The sequence below is a fragment of the Andrographis paniculata genome, unplaced genomic scaffold (genome assembly GCF_009805555.1).
Source record: "Andrographis paniculata isolate CXL003 unplaced genomic scaffold, ASM980555v1 Contig51END, whole genome shotgun sequence".
In the NCBI taxonomy this organism is placed as follows: domain Eukaryota; kingdom Viridiplantae; phylum Streptophyta; class Magnoliopsida; order Lamiales; family Acanthaceae; genus Andrographis; species Andrographis paniculata.
This window is the reverse complement of record NW_026137586.1, coordinates 706703-721978: the sequence shown is the minus strand read 5'-3', so window position 1 is coordinate 721978 and position 15276 is coordinate 706703. Positions and strand designations below refer to the sequence as shown.

General features: G+C 28.9%; 1 protein-coding gene across 1 annotated transcript; it reads right to left on the bottom strand.

Moving 5' to 3' along the window:
* Positions 1–5907: 5907 nt before the first annotated feature.
* On the bottom strand, positions 5908–8433 carry LOC127253866 (tyrosine-sulfated glycopeptide receptor 1-like). The gene has a single exon (XM_051278662.1). The coding sequence runs from the start codon at positions 8210–8212 to the stop codon at positions 6038–6040; it is 2175 nt and encodes a 724-aa protein (XP_051134619.1). The 5' UTR covers positions 8213–8433; the 3' UTR covers positions 5908–6037.
* Positions 8434–15276: the final 6843 nt, after the last annotated feature.

The window sequence follows — 15276 nt, the reverse complement described above, 5'->3', positions numbered from 1 at the left end:
TTAAGACCATATCTATAGTTACAAGTCTGATTGTGAATCTGTATGCAATATTTATTTGTGAATCTTTCTCCGAAAGGTGTTTGTGAATAAAAAAAAAAAAGGAAAAAAAGTCCTATGATCTGTCTGCATATTTTTCAGCCATCCACCTGCTATCTGCGTGTTTGCACTTTTTCTGTTGTCCGCGATTTATCTAATGTTTTCTGTCTGCAAATCTGCGATCTGTCTGAGTTGACTCTGACTCAATTCATTGTCTACATATATGTTTGCGATCTGTCTGCGTATTTGCTATGCATATCTGCGATCTATCTGCATATTTGCTATGCATATCTGCGATCTATCTGCATATTTGTTTGCGATCAACTCCAACTCTCGGGCAAAGTTCTGTCTGCATATCCGTCTATGAGCCTCCGTTTGCTATTCACTCAGATCAAATTTATTCAAACTCAAGTTAGTTTCTATGGAATTACTAGCGCACATTGGATGATTCAACTTACTCTCCTTAAGAAGCTTCTAGTCTCTAAGTTTGAAGAATATTGAGATATTTTGAATTTAAATTTAGTCTATTTTTTTGGTTAAATTAGTTTTGATTAGTTTATATTATATTTATATTATGATTTGATTATATCCATTAGATTAGATTGTTTGGTTTAAGTTTATCAAATCTGTTTTGATACCTATGTAGGCTTTTATTTTGATGGTCAAAATAAAACAATTTTTTTTGAAATAAAATTTAACATAACTAGAACTTTAACGCCACAAGAACCAACAATATTTTGTATCTTGAAATCCTAACAAAAGCATAATTTTTTTGTCTAATGTCTATTATTCTTTTTCAGAATTTCTAAGATTCAGAACATTGTTGATCCTTGTGGTATGAAATTTTGAATTTGTACGATATTAAAACATAAGAAAAGAATCACTTACATTTGAAAATGCACCATGAACATAGACAAAACCTTCCAAGCAAATAAGAGATTTTACATCAGAAGAACCAACCATATTTTGAATTTTGAAGTCCTAGAAGAATGCTAAATTTATATCTAATTTTGCACTTCATGTCTATTTTTCTTTTTAGAATTTCAAGATTTTCAATTCGATTTGAAGGTATTGTCTATGCTCAGGGTGTCTTTCCAAATGCCGAACGATTATTTTCTAGTGTTTTATTATGTTCATAATTTGAACTTTTCATTTAAGTTCACTACAAAAAAATAATATATTTGTAACGGAATTCCGTCTCTAAAGTTCACGTAACTAACGTAATTCTATTACTAATTCCGTCTCTAATGTCATTAGTAACGAAAAAAGTAAATTTAGAGACAAAAACGTTTTGTTACAAAAATAATTTTTTCTTGTAGTGGTTACATGGACAAAGGCCAAATGTGTTGGTTGTTGTTGCATTGGATCTTTCATATTGTATCAATGGCACTCCCTCTAATTTGTCCAAACTAATAAACTACATGGTTGTGAATTTGATCACTAGAAATGTAGTTTACTTAGATGTATTTTTGGGAATAATAAAACTTTAAATTCAAATGATTCTTTAATTTAATATATGTATATATATATATATATATGTGTGTGTGTGAGAATTTTGATATATTGTTTTGAATATAAAAAATTAAATAAAAAATAATTATATAATATGATATATTTTTTTTATAGAAATTTATTGTGTATGAGAGCTTGAAAACATAATATTAATAATTAGGATTTTTATTTTATTTTATTTTATTTTATTTTATTTATTTATTTTTTTTGAGTTTGAATTTCATTTAGGGATATTACAATTTTCAATGGTAAAAAAATTAAATTGAAATAATAATTATATATAATACTTATGTTCTCGAGGTTTGTTTGGTTACATTTTAAAATTGATTTGAAATGAAGTATTAGATCTAAATTTTTGTTTAAATAATATTTGATATAATATTTGTAAGAGGAAAAATATATATATACATATACTGTTGAGAACTGAGTTTTGATTTTTTTTTTTAAATAATAAAAAATTAGGTAATTGATGTGATATTAATTAACTAAGATCATCGAAATTTTTTAATTAATAACGAATCATGTTATTTCAGTTAATGTGATTATTAACTAATTATAGATAATAACTAATTAAAATAATGTGTGGTCAAATAGTGCATGAAAAAAATTAATTAGGAATATTCCCTACCTCTATATATATTTGGCATACATAACTAACAATATTAAGGTAACACTAAATATTTTTTCTTTCTTATTCTTGGCCAATCGGTCACATTTTTTCTAATTTTCTTTTCTTTTTCTTTATTTTTATGAACTTCAAGAGTCTTTATAGAAGAGGGCTTTTAGACTGTTCATGTTCACAAAATCGATTCGATTTTCCTTACAGGAAGATGAGAACAAGATATACATTTTGAATGGTAGAAATCGGATTTTAACGGTTCAATTTTTGGTAGAAAATAATGATCGACAATGCAACTAAAGAAAGTCCTTTGCATAATCGATTCAAATTTCCTCGGAGAAAGATGGCATCAAGATACACATTTTGAATGGTGGAGATCGAATTTTAACTTCTATTGTTTTTGGTAAGTTATTAAATTATTTTTTTGGAAACATAAATTAAATTGGCTCCTAGAGAAGGGATCTTGAATCCCATATCAATTATTATAAATTATGTTTCCATTGTCTTACGAATTTCATGGAAATACCATTTACTAGCAAGATATTAAAACACAAGAAAAGAATCATTTACATTTGAAAGGGCCCTATGAGTATAGACAAAGCTTTCAAGTCAAATTTAAAACTTTACATCGCATGAACCAACTAAATATTTTTAATTGAAGTCCCAAAAAAATGCCAATTTTTTTTTTATCTAATTTCTCATTCAAACATTCAAAATATAGTTGGTTCATGTGATGTAAAGTTTTCAATTCGATTTGAAGGTATTGTCTATACTCATGGTGTCTTTTCAAGTGCGAGCGGTTATGCTCTAGTGTTTTATTATGTTCATCGTTTGAACTTCTCATTTGAGTTGCATGGCCAAAGACCAAATGTGTTAGTTATTGTCGACATTAGAATCTCTTGTATTGTATCAAACGAGGGTCTCTAATTTGTCGACACTAATGAACGACATGGCTGTGTTTTGTTAAAATACGATACAATAGAGAACTTGAGGTGGTGATGTTGGTCACCATGAAATGTTGTTTCCTTACAATGTATTTTGGAAATAATAAAATTTTAAATTGAAATGATTATTTAATCTAATATATATATATATATGTATATATAGATTTTGATACATTTTAAATCAAAAATAAATATAGAATATGATAATTTTTTAATAGAAATTTATTGTATATTAAACGTAAAAATAAGAGTTTGAAAACACAACCAAATAAATAGGTTTATTTCAAGGTTTGGGTTCGTAGTTTGAATTTAGGGAATATATATACAATTTTGAATGGTACTTTAACAAAACACAGGACCAATACCCAATAAGATATTCGGGGTGCTTCGAGAAGATAATCTCGAAATGCAAACAGGATCAATACCCAATAAGAGATCCAAACTTCCAATATAAAACCAATCGGTGGTAGATGGGGTGGCCTTCACTCCCCCTCTTAAGATGATAATTTCGAAAATCAAAATAGGATCAATACCCAATATGGACACCATAACTTTGATACCTTTGATATCTTGTAAAGAAGGGATCCAAGTTTCCAACTTAAACCAATTAGTGGTAGGTATAGTAACCTTCACCCTTATAAGACGATGGAATTCCCATATTTTTTTCAATGTAGGACATCTTCAACAGAAGAGCTCCAAGAATTTACCAATGCGAGAAAATATTCAATAGCGGAGATCGGCTATTGTCTTATGTACATTATTAAATTATTTCGTTATGAAATTTACATTAAATTGGCCCCTTGAGAAGGGATCTCGAATCATATGAATTATTAAAAGTTATGCTTCGATAGTCTTAAGAATTTCATGGAAATACAGTTTACTAGCAAGATATCACTACAAGAAAATATCATTTTTGTAACGAGATTTTTTCGTCTTTAAATTTATTTTTTCCGTTACTAATGATATTAGAGACGGAATTAATGATGGAATTACGTTAGCTACGTGATCTTTAGGGATGGAATTCCGTTACAAATATACTATTTTTTTGTAGTATATTAAAACGTAAGAAGAGAATTACTTACATTCGAAAAGGCACCATGAGCATAGATAAGACCTTCAAGTCGAATTAGAAATTTAACATCGCAGGAACCAACGATATTTTGTATCTTGAAATCTTAAAAGACTGTCTAGTTTTTCAGTTTAATTTTGTATTCTATATTTATTATTCTTTTTAGGATTTCAAGATTTCGAACATTGTTGTTCTTGTGAAGCTAAATCTTCTATTCAATTTGAAAGTATTGTCTATGCTGATGGTGCCTTTTCGAATGTGAGTGGTTATTTTCTAGCGTTTTATTATATTAACTATTTCCGCATCTCATTCGATTTAGGTGCCCAAAGATCACAGCGTTTTGGTTGTTGTCGGCATTAGAATCTCCCGTATTGTATTATATTGAATGTGTGCCTCTAATTTGTCGACACTAATAACGACGAGTTGTTAAAATACAATACAATATGATGGAGAACTTGAAGTAGTAAAGTTGATCACCAGGAAATGTCGATCACTTAAATGTATTTTAGGAATAATAAAATTTTGAATTGAAATACTTATTTAATCTAATTATATAGTATATTTTTTTGATATATTATTTTGAATGTAAATTATTAATAAAGATAAATATATAATACTCCATCCGTCCCATAACAAGGTATTCATTTACTTTTTTTTTGCGTGTTGATATTTGAATATTAATTATTATATCAAATCATACTACAAATAAAGAGAAAATGACAAAAATACTTCTATTGGTGTCTTATAATATTATACAAATATAAGGATATTTTCAACGTTAATACAATGACGCAAAAGACAAATGGATACTTTGTTATCAGACGGAGGAGTATGATAATTCTTTTAGAGAAATTCAATGTATATGAACAGTAAAATTAAGAATTTGATGGGTTTTTTTTTTTAAAGTTTGATTTTGGATTTCGGATTCATGGATAATAAAATTATGAATAATAAAAAATTAAATTGATGTGAAATTAAAATAGAAACATACCAATGTGAAAATTGTGTTCACTTTTGTTAAATTGATCTAATACTTTTATTTTTATTATCAAATGTGTGTTTGTTTGAAAGATTTTGACATTTTTTTTTTTTTTTATCTTTTATAGAAAAATTTATCCTAAGAAAATATGGAATCAAATATTTATTTTTTATTTATTATATTATATTAAAATTAATTTTATATTCAAAATATTAAATCAATACTTATCGTTTTTTTGAAAGTTTTAGTTGTTGTATCCCTCACTAAATAAAATAAATTGATCTATTTCTTAATTCAGTAAATTGATCTATTTCTTAATTCAGCCCACCGGATTGGCCTAAACCTTTTAACCCATTTTCAAGCATGTAGTTTAACCCTAAGCCCAATCCATTGGTTGTTGTAGGTGAATTCGTCGGCGCTGAATCGATTTCTTCGTCGATCAATTCTAAATTTTCCTTCAGCGGACACAAACAGAAAATATCTTAATTCAATTGCATTCTTTTATTTGAGTCAAAGTCTTAAGTTCACTCTCCACATCATCCGTCGTCCCTTACTTCATAATTGATTTTAAGTTGGAACTCATAATTTTTTCATAAGATGGTATCAGACTTACAATGTCCGTATTGGACATTGATTTTGATTAGAACAACCAACATACTTGGCTTTGTTTAAAGTTTACTTTTTCCAAAATTTTAGATATATAATGCAATTTTAAAAATTTCAATCTAGTTTGAATTTAGAATTCACATTTCTTAAAATTTGATTTTGTTTGAATCAATTTTTTATACAAAATTTAAAATTGATTCTGAACCATAAATCTGAATATTCACCCCTAAAATCGACTTTTTAATCCCCGATTTTAACAATGATATTTTTCACTACCAAATAGACCTACTTACAGAACTTCTTGTTTCTACATCATCTGCGCTATCACTACTCTCCATTCCCCGGAAACTCCGGCCGCCGGCAACGACGATCACCGCCAAAAATCCGATCGAATACCCCGTTCCGAACGGTACGTTACGCCACCAGCTATCCCCAACTTTATCCGGCGAAATTCCCGGCGGCGTCGCCGCGATCGAGCAGCTTCGCCGCAGCAAGTAGCCGCAGAGCTTCGGATTCCCGTCGAACGACGCGGCGGGGAACGTATCGAACTGCCCCCCCCTCGGAATTTCGCCTTCAAGATCATTATTCGCGACGCTAAACGATGATAGGAAATGGAGGCCGGCGAGGGATCCCGGGATCTCCCCCGAGAGACGGTTCCCCGAGAGATCCAATCTCTCGAGGTTCGTTAATCGGGAGAGCTGAGGCGGGATCGTTCCGGTGAAATTGTTGTCGTTGAGGTCGAGCAAATGGAGGAGCTTCAATCGGGCGATTTCCGGCGGGATCGCGCCGCTAAGGTTGTTAAACCCGACTTTTAGCCCGCGCGGCAAATTGAAAAGTCGATTGTATTGAAGTTTATCGAATAAAAACGGCAATGCGAGGTAACTCAGATCGGAAGTCGAGTTGTCCGTGATTAGCGCGGGCAATCGGGCGAGCTCGCGCGGGAGCTCGCCGGATAACGAGTTTTTTGTAAGGTTGAGCACGAATAGGCTCGGCATTTTGCCGAGCCAAGACGGGATCGGGCCGGATATTCGATTGTACGATAAATTTAGGACCTTGAGATTCTTTAATTTCGCGATCCACGACGGGATTCGGCCCTCGAGCCGGCAGCCGCCGAGGGTGAGAATCTGAAGGTTCCGGAATCCGGTAAGATGTAAGAAATCGGAATCTTGCGGCATTGATTCGTTGTCGAAACACCGGGACAGGAACAGGACCGTTATGTTGCGGCAATTGTTGAGAATCTTTAAAGCTCCAGCGACGTTCGATAAGTAGTTGTCGGAGAGGGAGAGATGCTGTAAGGATCGGAGGGAAGCCACGCAGGGCGGAAGCTCGCCGGAAAATTTGTTGTACGCCAATCGGACGGCTGTCAGGGAACGGCAGAGGCAGAGGGTCGCCGGAATCTCACCGGAGAATGTGTTGTTACCTAGATCAACGGTTTGGAGCCTCCCGAGGTTGGAGAAATCGACGGCTGAGATTTCTCCGGTGAGATTGTTGTTGCGGAGGAGCAGAGTCGAGAGACGGCGGCAATCGGCCATCGCCGCCGGCAAAGAGCCGTTGAAGCTGTTGCTGTGGAGTTGAAGCTGTTCTAACTGCGACAGCCGCCCGATTTCCGGCGGGATCTCGCCGGTCAACGCGTTGACCTGGAGCTCTAGAATTGTCAAATTTGAAAGAGCGGCGACGGCGGCGGCGATGGGACCCGAAAACCGGTTGTTCGAAAGGGAGATTTCTTTCAACGCTTTCACACTGTAGAGGTCGGCAGGGAGATTTCCGGTGAGGCGGTTGAAGCCGGCGCGGAGGATCTGTAGCCCGGAGCAGCCGGAGAGGCCTTCCGGCAGCTCGCCGGAGAATTCGTTGGACGAGAGGTCCAGGACCTCGAGGAGGGGCGAGGCGTTGCAGATAACGCGGAAATCGACGGCGCCGGCGAAGGAATTTTTGCTGACATTGAAGCTGACGAGACCCGACGCGCTCCGGAGAAAGGAACCGCCGAGGGCGCCGGCGCCTGCGAATAGATTGTTCGATAAATCGACGGCTCGGATTGAAGCCGGCAGAGTAAGGCCGTCGAGTTCTCCGGAGAAGCGGTTGGAGCTGAGGTCCAGGACTTGGAGGCGGGACAAGCCGTGGAAGAACGCCGGCGGGAGGGCGCCGGAGAATTTATTGCCGGAGAGATTTAGACTGACGAGGGAAGTAAGGTTGGAGAGAGAGGGAGGGATAGTTCCGGCGAGGCCTCTGTTCGGTACGGACAAACGGGAAACCCTAGCGCCGCCGGAGCAGGCGACGCCTTCCCAAAGGCAGCAATCGGCGGCGGCGGACCAATTGAGCGGCGGGTGGAGGAGGCGGTGGAAGGAGAGGAGAGAGGCGCGGTCGTGGAGGTTGCAGGCGACGGCGATTTGCCGGAGGTGAAAAGACGACGACAGGAGGAAGAAGACGACGGCGAGAGTGGCGGCGTACATCGAATCGAAGGTAATAATAAATAGAATCTTAGTGTAGAATAGAATAGATGAGGAAGAGTGGAAATAATAAATTTAATTAAGGAAGTAGAAGATAATTGAGGTTGGGGTTGCCGTACAACAATGGCGAATTGAGTCAACGACTGAAATGCCGTAAGGTAAAGAAAAGACTGAGGATTTAGTCTGAGGATGAGGACCCTTGCGGCGTGGTGTGTCTCCTCGTTGTTCTCGTGGTGGTCTTTTTCTTCTTTTAAAAAAATAATACTAGAAATAATAATTTTTCCGTCATTTAAATTTAAATTTATTTTATATTATCAATATTAATACTTAATGCTCTTTTCCTTGTTCAACCATTTTTCAATTTTATATTTTATTTTATTTTATAATAAAATATTTATTTTTTAATAATTATAATTTTTATAGATATTAAAACTTACAATATATTACATAAATATAATTACTTTTATATTATATAATACAAATAAAATTATTTTAGTCTTTTCTACTTTATTTATACTATATTCTAATATAATACTAATATTTTTAAAGCTTCGTACAAAAAGAAAACGAATACATAAATAAGGGAGGGATGAAATATTTTTCTTTTTCACATAAAAATAAAAAATAATAATTATCATATAATACTCTCTCCTTCTCAAAAGTATAGTCTTATTGTGTTGGACACAAAATTTAAGAAATATTGATATTATATTAATAGTTGGTAAAAAAGTAAGGATAAATAACTTTTTTGTCCTTGTGAGTATATTAATGTAAAAAGTAGTGGCAATTGTGTAATAATAATTAAAAAGTAGGGATAATTTTATAATGATATGATTATTTATGGAAATGATACTATTATTTTGAGACGAACAAAAATGGTAAACAAGACTATTGTATTGGGACAGAGGGAGTATATTTTCATTAAAGTTTGTGTTAAAAAATTTAACTACACAATTAGACGGCGGAGACAATAATATTGTCTTTGTTCAAATTCAAAGTATAATTTTTATCATTTTTGTTCGTCTCATTTCAAAGTATTTTTTTTTTCTATTTTATAAATCAATATTAAAATACCCTTTAATTTTTACCCACATTGTTAACAGATATATAAAGTCAAAATTAATAAAAAAATATCAAAATCTCATATACATTTTTTTTTAATTAATAAAATTATATTATTTTTTAATTTATTGCAAAACCACAAAAAACATTGTTCTTTAGAGTAATTATTTGCGCGTCTGTATCAGATTTTTTCTTCATTTTTTTGTCTTTACTTCCAGCCACCTTCCCGAGTTAGAGTACACATTCTTTTAATGTTTATACGTGTACGTTTGGATTTGTGGCTGAAGTTATGTGTTACTCTTCGCTCCAAAAAATTTATTGATATTATCCGTTTAATATAGTATTCATAATTTAATATTTCATTTATTTATGAAATACTAGTTTCAAAGTTTTCTTTACATGTTTCTCAGAGAAAAAATTAATAAATTACATATATTTTTTATTTTTATATTTTATACATAATTTTTTATATTTTACATAATATTTTTTAAAAAAATTCACAAAACAAACACCATATATATATATATTTATGAGCTTCGTTTACATAATTAATTTTTATTCAATATTTTAAAAAATTACCACATCAAATATATATATATATATATTTATAAAGTATCAAACTAAATATTAATGATTTGTTTATTTTGCGAAAACATACAAATATATCTTTTAAAAAAAATTAATATATTATATACACTTGTTATTTTTATATAACTATATAATTTTTTATACTTTATATAAAAGAAATGTTCTTTAAACAATTTTACAAAACAAACAAATTCTATTTTTTAATTTTTAAATTTTTTTTTTTTCAAACTTTCAAAATTTAAAAAATCAATTGTATTATGCTAATGTAATAAATATGTTGTTCTTGTACCATGTGTGATTTTTATTTTTTTTTTTACGTGAAAATCCGCAATCGCTATCCAAAAATATACACTGGGTAAACCTTCGATCGAACCTAATTGTTTATGTATTGCATTATATAATTCTCATATTGAGATCCACATCTTATTTTTATATTTAAAACATATATTCCCTTGGTTCAGATATATTGTAAATTCTTATAAATAAATAAATTATGTATATTTCTAGAAATTGAAATTTTTAGATAAGAGGGTCACTTATATCATCACATAATATCAGAGTTTTAAATCTCGAGTCTCACTTTATTGTGGTTTGATGGTGTTTATGGAGCTAAAATAATTTTAATATTTCTATCTTTTATATTTTATGTATATATGATAGTATATTTATAATTTATATAAAAAATTAAAAATATTTTAATATATATATACAAAAATTACTAAATAGAATATATAAAAATAATATAAATAAAATATTCAATTGATACGAAAAAAATACAAAACACTAGTATTAAATTTTGCAATTGATAACAATAACCGCCTCTGTATAAAAAGAGAGAAAGTTGCCATGTGAAAGGGAGAAAGTAAATAAATACTCCCTTAATTAATAATAATAAATGCAAAAGTCAAAGTCAAAGTCAAAACAGCAACCTTCTTTCTCAGTTCTCACCGCTACCACTTGTTACATAATTGTTAACTGTCCGTAAGGGATTAAATTACTATAAAAAATAGTAATCGTTATTTTATTTTTTATTTTTTATTTTTATTACAAAAATAAAAAATATGATATAACTTTTTACTATATAGAATAAAAATATCTTTGATAACAAATTAAAAAAAAAAAAATAGCAGAAATTTTAATGATAATATTTTAAGAAAAATATTTCATTAAATATGTATTTTAGTTTCAATATATCCCTTTATATATTTATTTTTAGTAACAAAATTTGGGCCTAAGTAATTAGTGGGCTTGTTTGATTTCACTTGCCCAAGCCCTAAATTAAACCGAACTTATTTTAAATAATAAGTTTGTTTGTCCAATTATTTTCTAATATCAATATATATTTTATTAGATTGACCCATTTTGCCTCATTTTTAAGAATTTAAAAGTTTAATTTTCTATTATTTCAAATTATAATTTATATTATTTATTTATATAAATTTTAATAAAATATATTTTTTTTACTTTTTTATAAAATATAATATTAAAATAATAGTAAACCAAATATCAAATTAAAACTCACTTTAAAAAAAATCATAAATTTAAAATTTGTTTAAAGTGTATAATTATATTTTTTAAAAAGAAAAAGACAAATTATGTGGAACATATAAAAATAGAAAATAAAAATAAATTATGTGAGACGAATACACTGTATCATAAATTATTATACTTCTATTTTATACTCATTTTGTCCCAAAAGTATAGTCTTATTGTATTGGACACTAGATTTAAAGAATATTGATATTATATTGGTAGTTGATAAAAAGTAAGGATAAATGAATTTTATTGCCTTTGTGAGTATATTAGTGTAAAAAGTAGTGGTAATTGTGTAATAATAATGATAAAATATGAATAGTTTTATGATGATATGATTATTTATGAAAATGAGACTACTGTTTTGGAACATACAAAAATGGTAAACGAGACTATTGTATTGGGACAGATGAAGTATTTATTTACAATCATATTATTATTTTTTTTAGTAAAAATAATTTTAATTTTATCAACTATATACTATCAACCACTACTAAAATATTATTCTATCAGTCCCACTTACTTTGTCAGGTTGCTATTTTTGTTCGTCCCACGTCTCATGTTATTTTTTTTGTTTTTGAAAAATAATTATTCATCTTAATCTTATTTTAAATTTTCTAATTTATTTTTTTAAATTTTAATTAAACTAATTAGTTATCTTAATCTTAATCTATAATCATTTATATTATAGATTAATTATTTTCATTAATACATTCTTAATTATTTATTAATTATATTTATCCTAAATTCTTGTGTCTACCAAAAAACCCAATGTGGTGCGGAGGTGGTAGGAATATTCTTTCAATTGTTTTTATAATACTAGAACTTTTTAAAAATATATTACTCCCTCCGTCCACTCATAAAGTATACAATTACTTTTGGCACTGTATTTAAGAAATAATACTCACTCCGTCCTAGATACCATGTCCATGTTGCTGTTTCTGTCCGTCCCACATACCATGTCACTTTTCTTTATTGGAAAATGATTACACACTTTAATCTCATTTTAATTTTTTTAATTTTAATTAAACTAATTAGTTATCTTAATCTTAATCTTAATTTATACTCCCTCTGTCCCATGTATTATGAACCTATTACTGTAGATACGAGAATTTAGGTAAAGTGTGATTAGTAAAAATAATTATCGTATAATAAAAATAATTGTAGATTAAAATTAAGATAACTAAATAGTTTAATTAATATTAAAAAAATTATAAAATTTAAAATTTAAAATGAGATTAAAGTGTATAATTATATTTCCAAAAAGGAATGAACAAATTATGTGGGAGGACGAAAATAGAAAATATGGACAAATTATATGGGACGGAGGGAGTAATTATTTATATTATTAGATAATTATTTTCACTAATACATTTTTAATTATCTACTAATTACACCCATCTTAAAATACCGTGTCTCCAGTGTAGCACACACGATATTTGGGACGGAGAGAATAGTATTTTAATTATAGTGGGCAGTTAAAAGTAATGTAATGATATTTTTGCCCTTGCTTTTTGGTGTAAAAGTAATAATGTAATGTAAAATAAAAGTATTTATGAAAAAAAGTAAAATATTTAATGAAATAAAAATATACGAGGGACTACTATATTAAATCAATTAATTAATACTGGTGCGGTTGTTCTCTCTTTTTGACTCTACGTCAATATAATCTTCTTTTTTATTTAAATATTTATCTTTTATTTGGCTTTCGTATCTTATTGTTTTTTATAATTTTTTTTCAACAATCCCTTAAATTATATCTGAATTATAAATGTTTTTAAAATATACTAAAATTTTGAATTAAAATAGTAGTATAATGTGATATAAATAGCAGCTGAGGTAATATTTTGAATGTAAAATTAATTTTTATTATAATATAAAAAATAAAAAATAAATATTTGATTTATATTTTTTTGAGATAAAAAATTTAATAACTAATAAAAATTCGGATAAATCCACCAATCGAACACAAATATTTATTAAACTTTATAATATAATTATTTTTAAGTAATTTTTTTAGATATTGATTAAAATAATTTATAAATTGTTAAAAAGTTTGGGATAGGCCACTTTGGAATGTGTTCTTTTTCTAAAAAAATTCCACATGTTATTTTTAAGAAAATTTAATATATTATACAACATTATTTTTATATTTATTACACAATTTATTTTTTAAAATTTTACATGAAAAAAAAAATATATTTTTTAAAACTATTTCAGAAAACGAATACTCCCTTTTAGTCTATCCGTTAAATTTATTTCATTACTAAATTTGGTAAAATCAGCAAATTAATATTTAATTATTACTCTCTATTCGATATTTATTTATAACAAATACCACTAATTTTATTACATTCTTTTTTTTCATTTACTTTAATTTATAATTAAATTTTTAAAAATACTCATAACTATCTATATATTTTTAATAAAATATTTATTTTTCTTAATCTTTGTGTCAGATCAAATTGTGATAATTTTAGTGAAAGGAGGGAATACATTATTAGCTTGTCACAGCTACTGAGTAATATTGTCGCAACTCCCATCAGACTCTGCCTGGATACAATATGGGTGTGTTTGTTTGGATGATTGGGTTTAAATTTAACTATTTATCTAATTTTTTTCATCCAAAAATATCAAATCAAACATCTATTTTTTATTTTTTATATTATACTAAAAATTATTTTTACATTCAAAACATCGCATCAAACACCTATTTATATCACATCATACAATTATTCAAATTCAAAACTTTTACTATTTAAATCTCAATTCAAAATCCAAACCCCCAAACAAATTTATTTGCAGGTTACAATAGCTCGTGGTTAATGCATTTTGCTAACCTGTTATAGAAAATAATACTAATATACTTTAGAATCGGACATAATTATATTTTTTAGTAATACATAAAATAAAAAATATGACCTTTAGAATCAAATGTAGTACTCCCTCCGTCACACATAATTTGTCTCTATTTTCTATTTTCGTCCGTCTCACATAATTTGTCTTTTTATTTTTGGAAAATTAATTATACACTTTAATCATATTTTAAAATTTAAAATTTAATTTTTTTAATCTTAATTAAACTATTTAGTTATCTTAATCTTAATCTATAATTATTTTTATTAATATACTTCTTAATTATTTACTAATTATACTTCATCTAAATTCTCGTATCTATAGTAATACATTCATATTACCTAAATTCCCATGTCAACGAAAGGAAGGAGTATATTTTTTAGGAAGAAGAAAAACCCTTTACTGGGAAAGAAAAATATTTTCCGAGGACCAAGGAAAAAGAAAAAAACAAATAAGCCCACAGAAATATAAGGGTACGTTTGTTCGAAGGATTTTGGGTTATTCCTCCTATTTCCACTATTTTTTTTTTTAAAAAATATAAAATCAAACTACTGTTTTTTATTTTTTATAATTTTTATATTATACTAAAGAACTGATTATACATTTAAAGTATCCCATCAATATTTATTTATATTATACTCCTTTCGTCTCATATTTATTCATCAATTTATTTTTGCAACAAAATTAAATATTTGTATTATATTAGGATACAATAAAATTGTATAATATAAATGTAATAACTGTAATATTATAAATTAAAAAATATTTTTAATGTTAGATAGATAGTAAAATTACTATAAAAAAAATAAATGACAAACCAAATAAAAAAATTGATAAATTATTAAGGAACACGTTTTAATTTAAATTTTTTACAATTCAAATTATAATTTAAAATCCAAACTCCCAATCAAACACATCCGAAAACACAAGGGCGAGCTAGCGGGTCGGGTCGATCATGATTCTTTATCAATGTTATGACTCATGGACTCATAGTCATGGAGCAGACTAGAAGGATATGGAAAATGGAA

Excerpts from the sequence above, each read along its gene's own strand:
- LOC127253866 (XM_051278662.1), bottom strand. The coding sequence starts at position 8,212 with ATGTACGCCGCCACTCTCGCCGTCGTCTTCTTCCTCCTGTCGTCGTCT.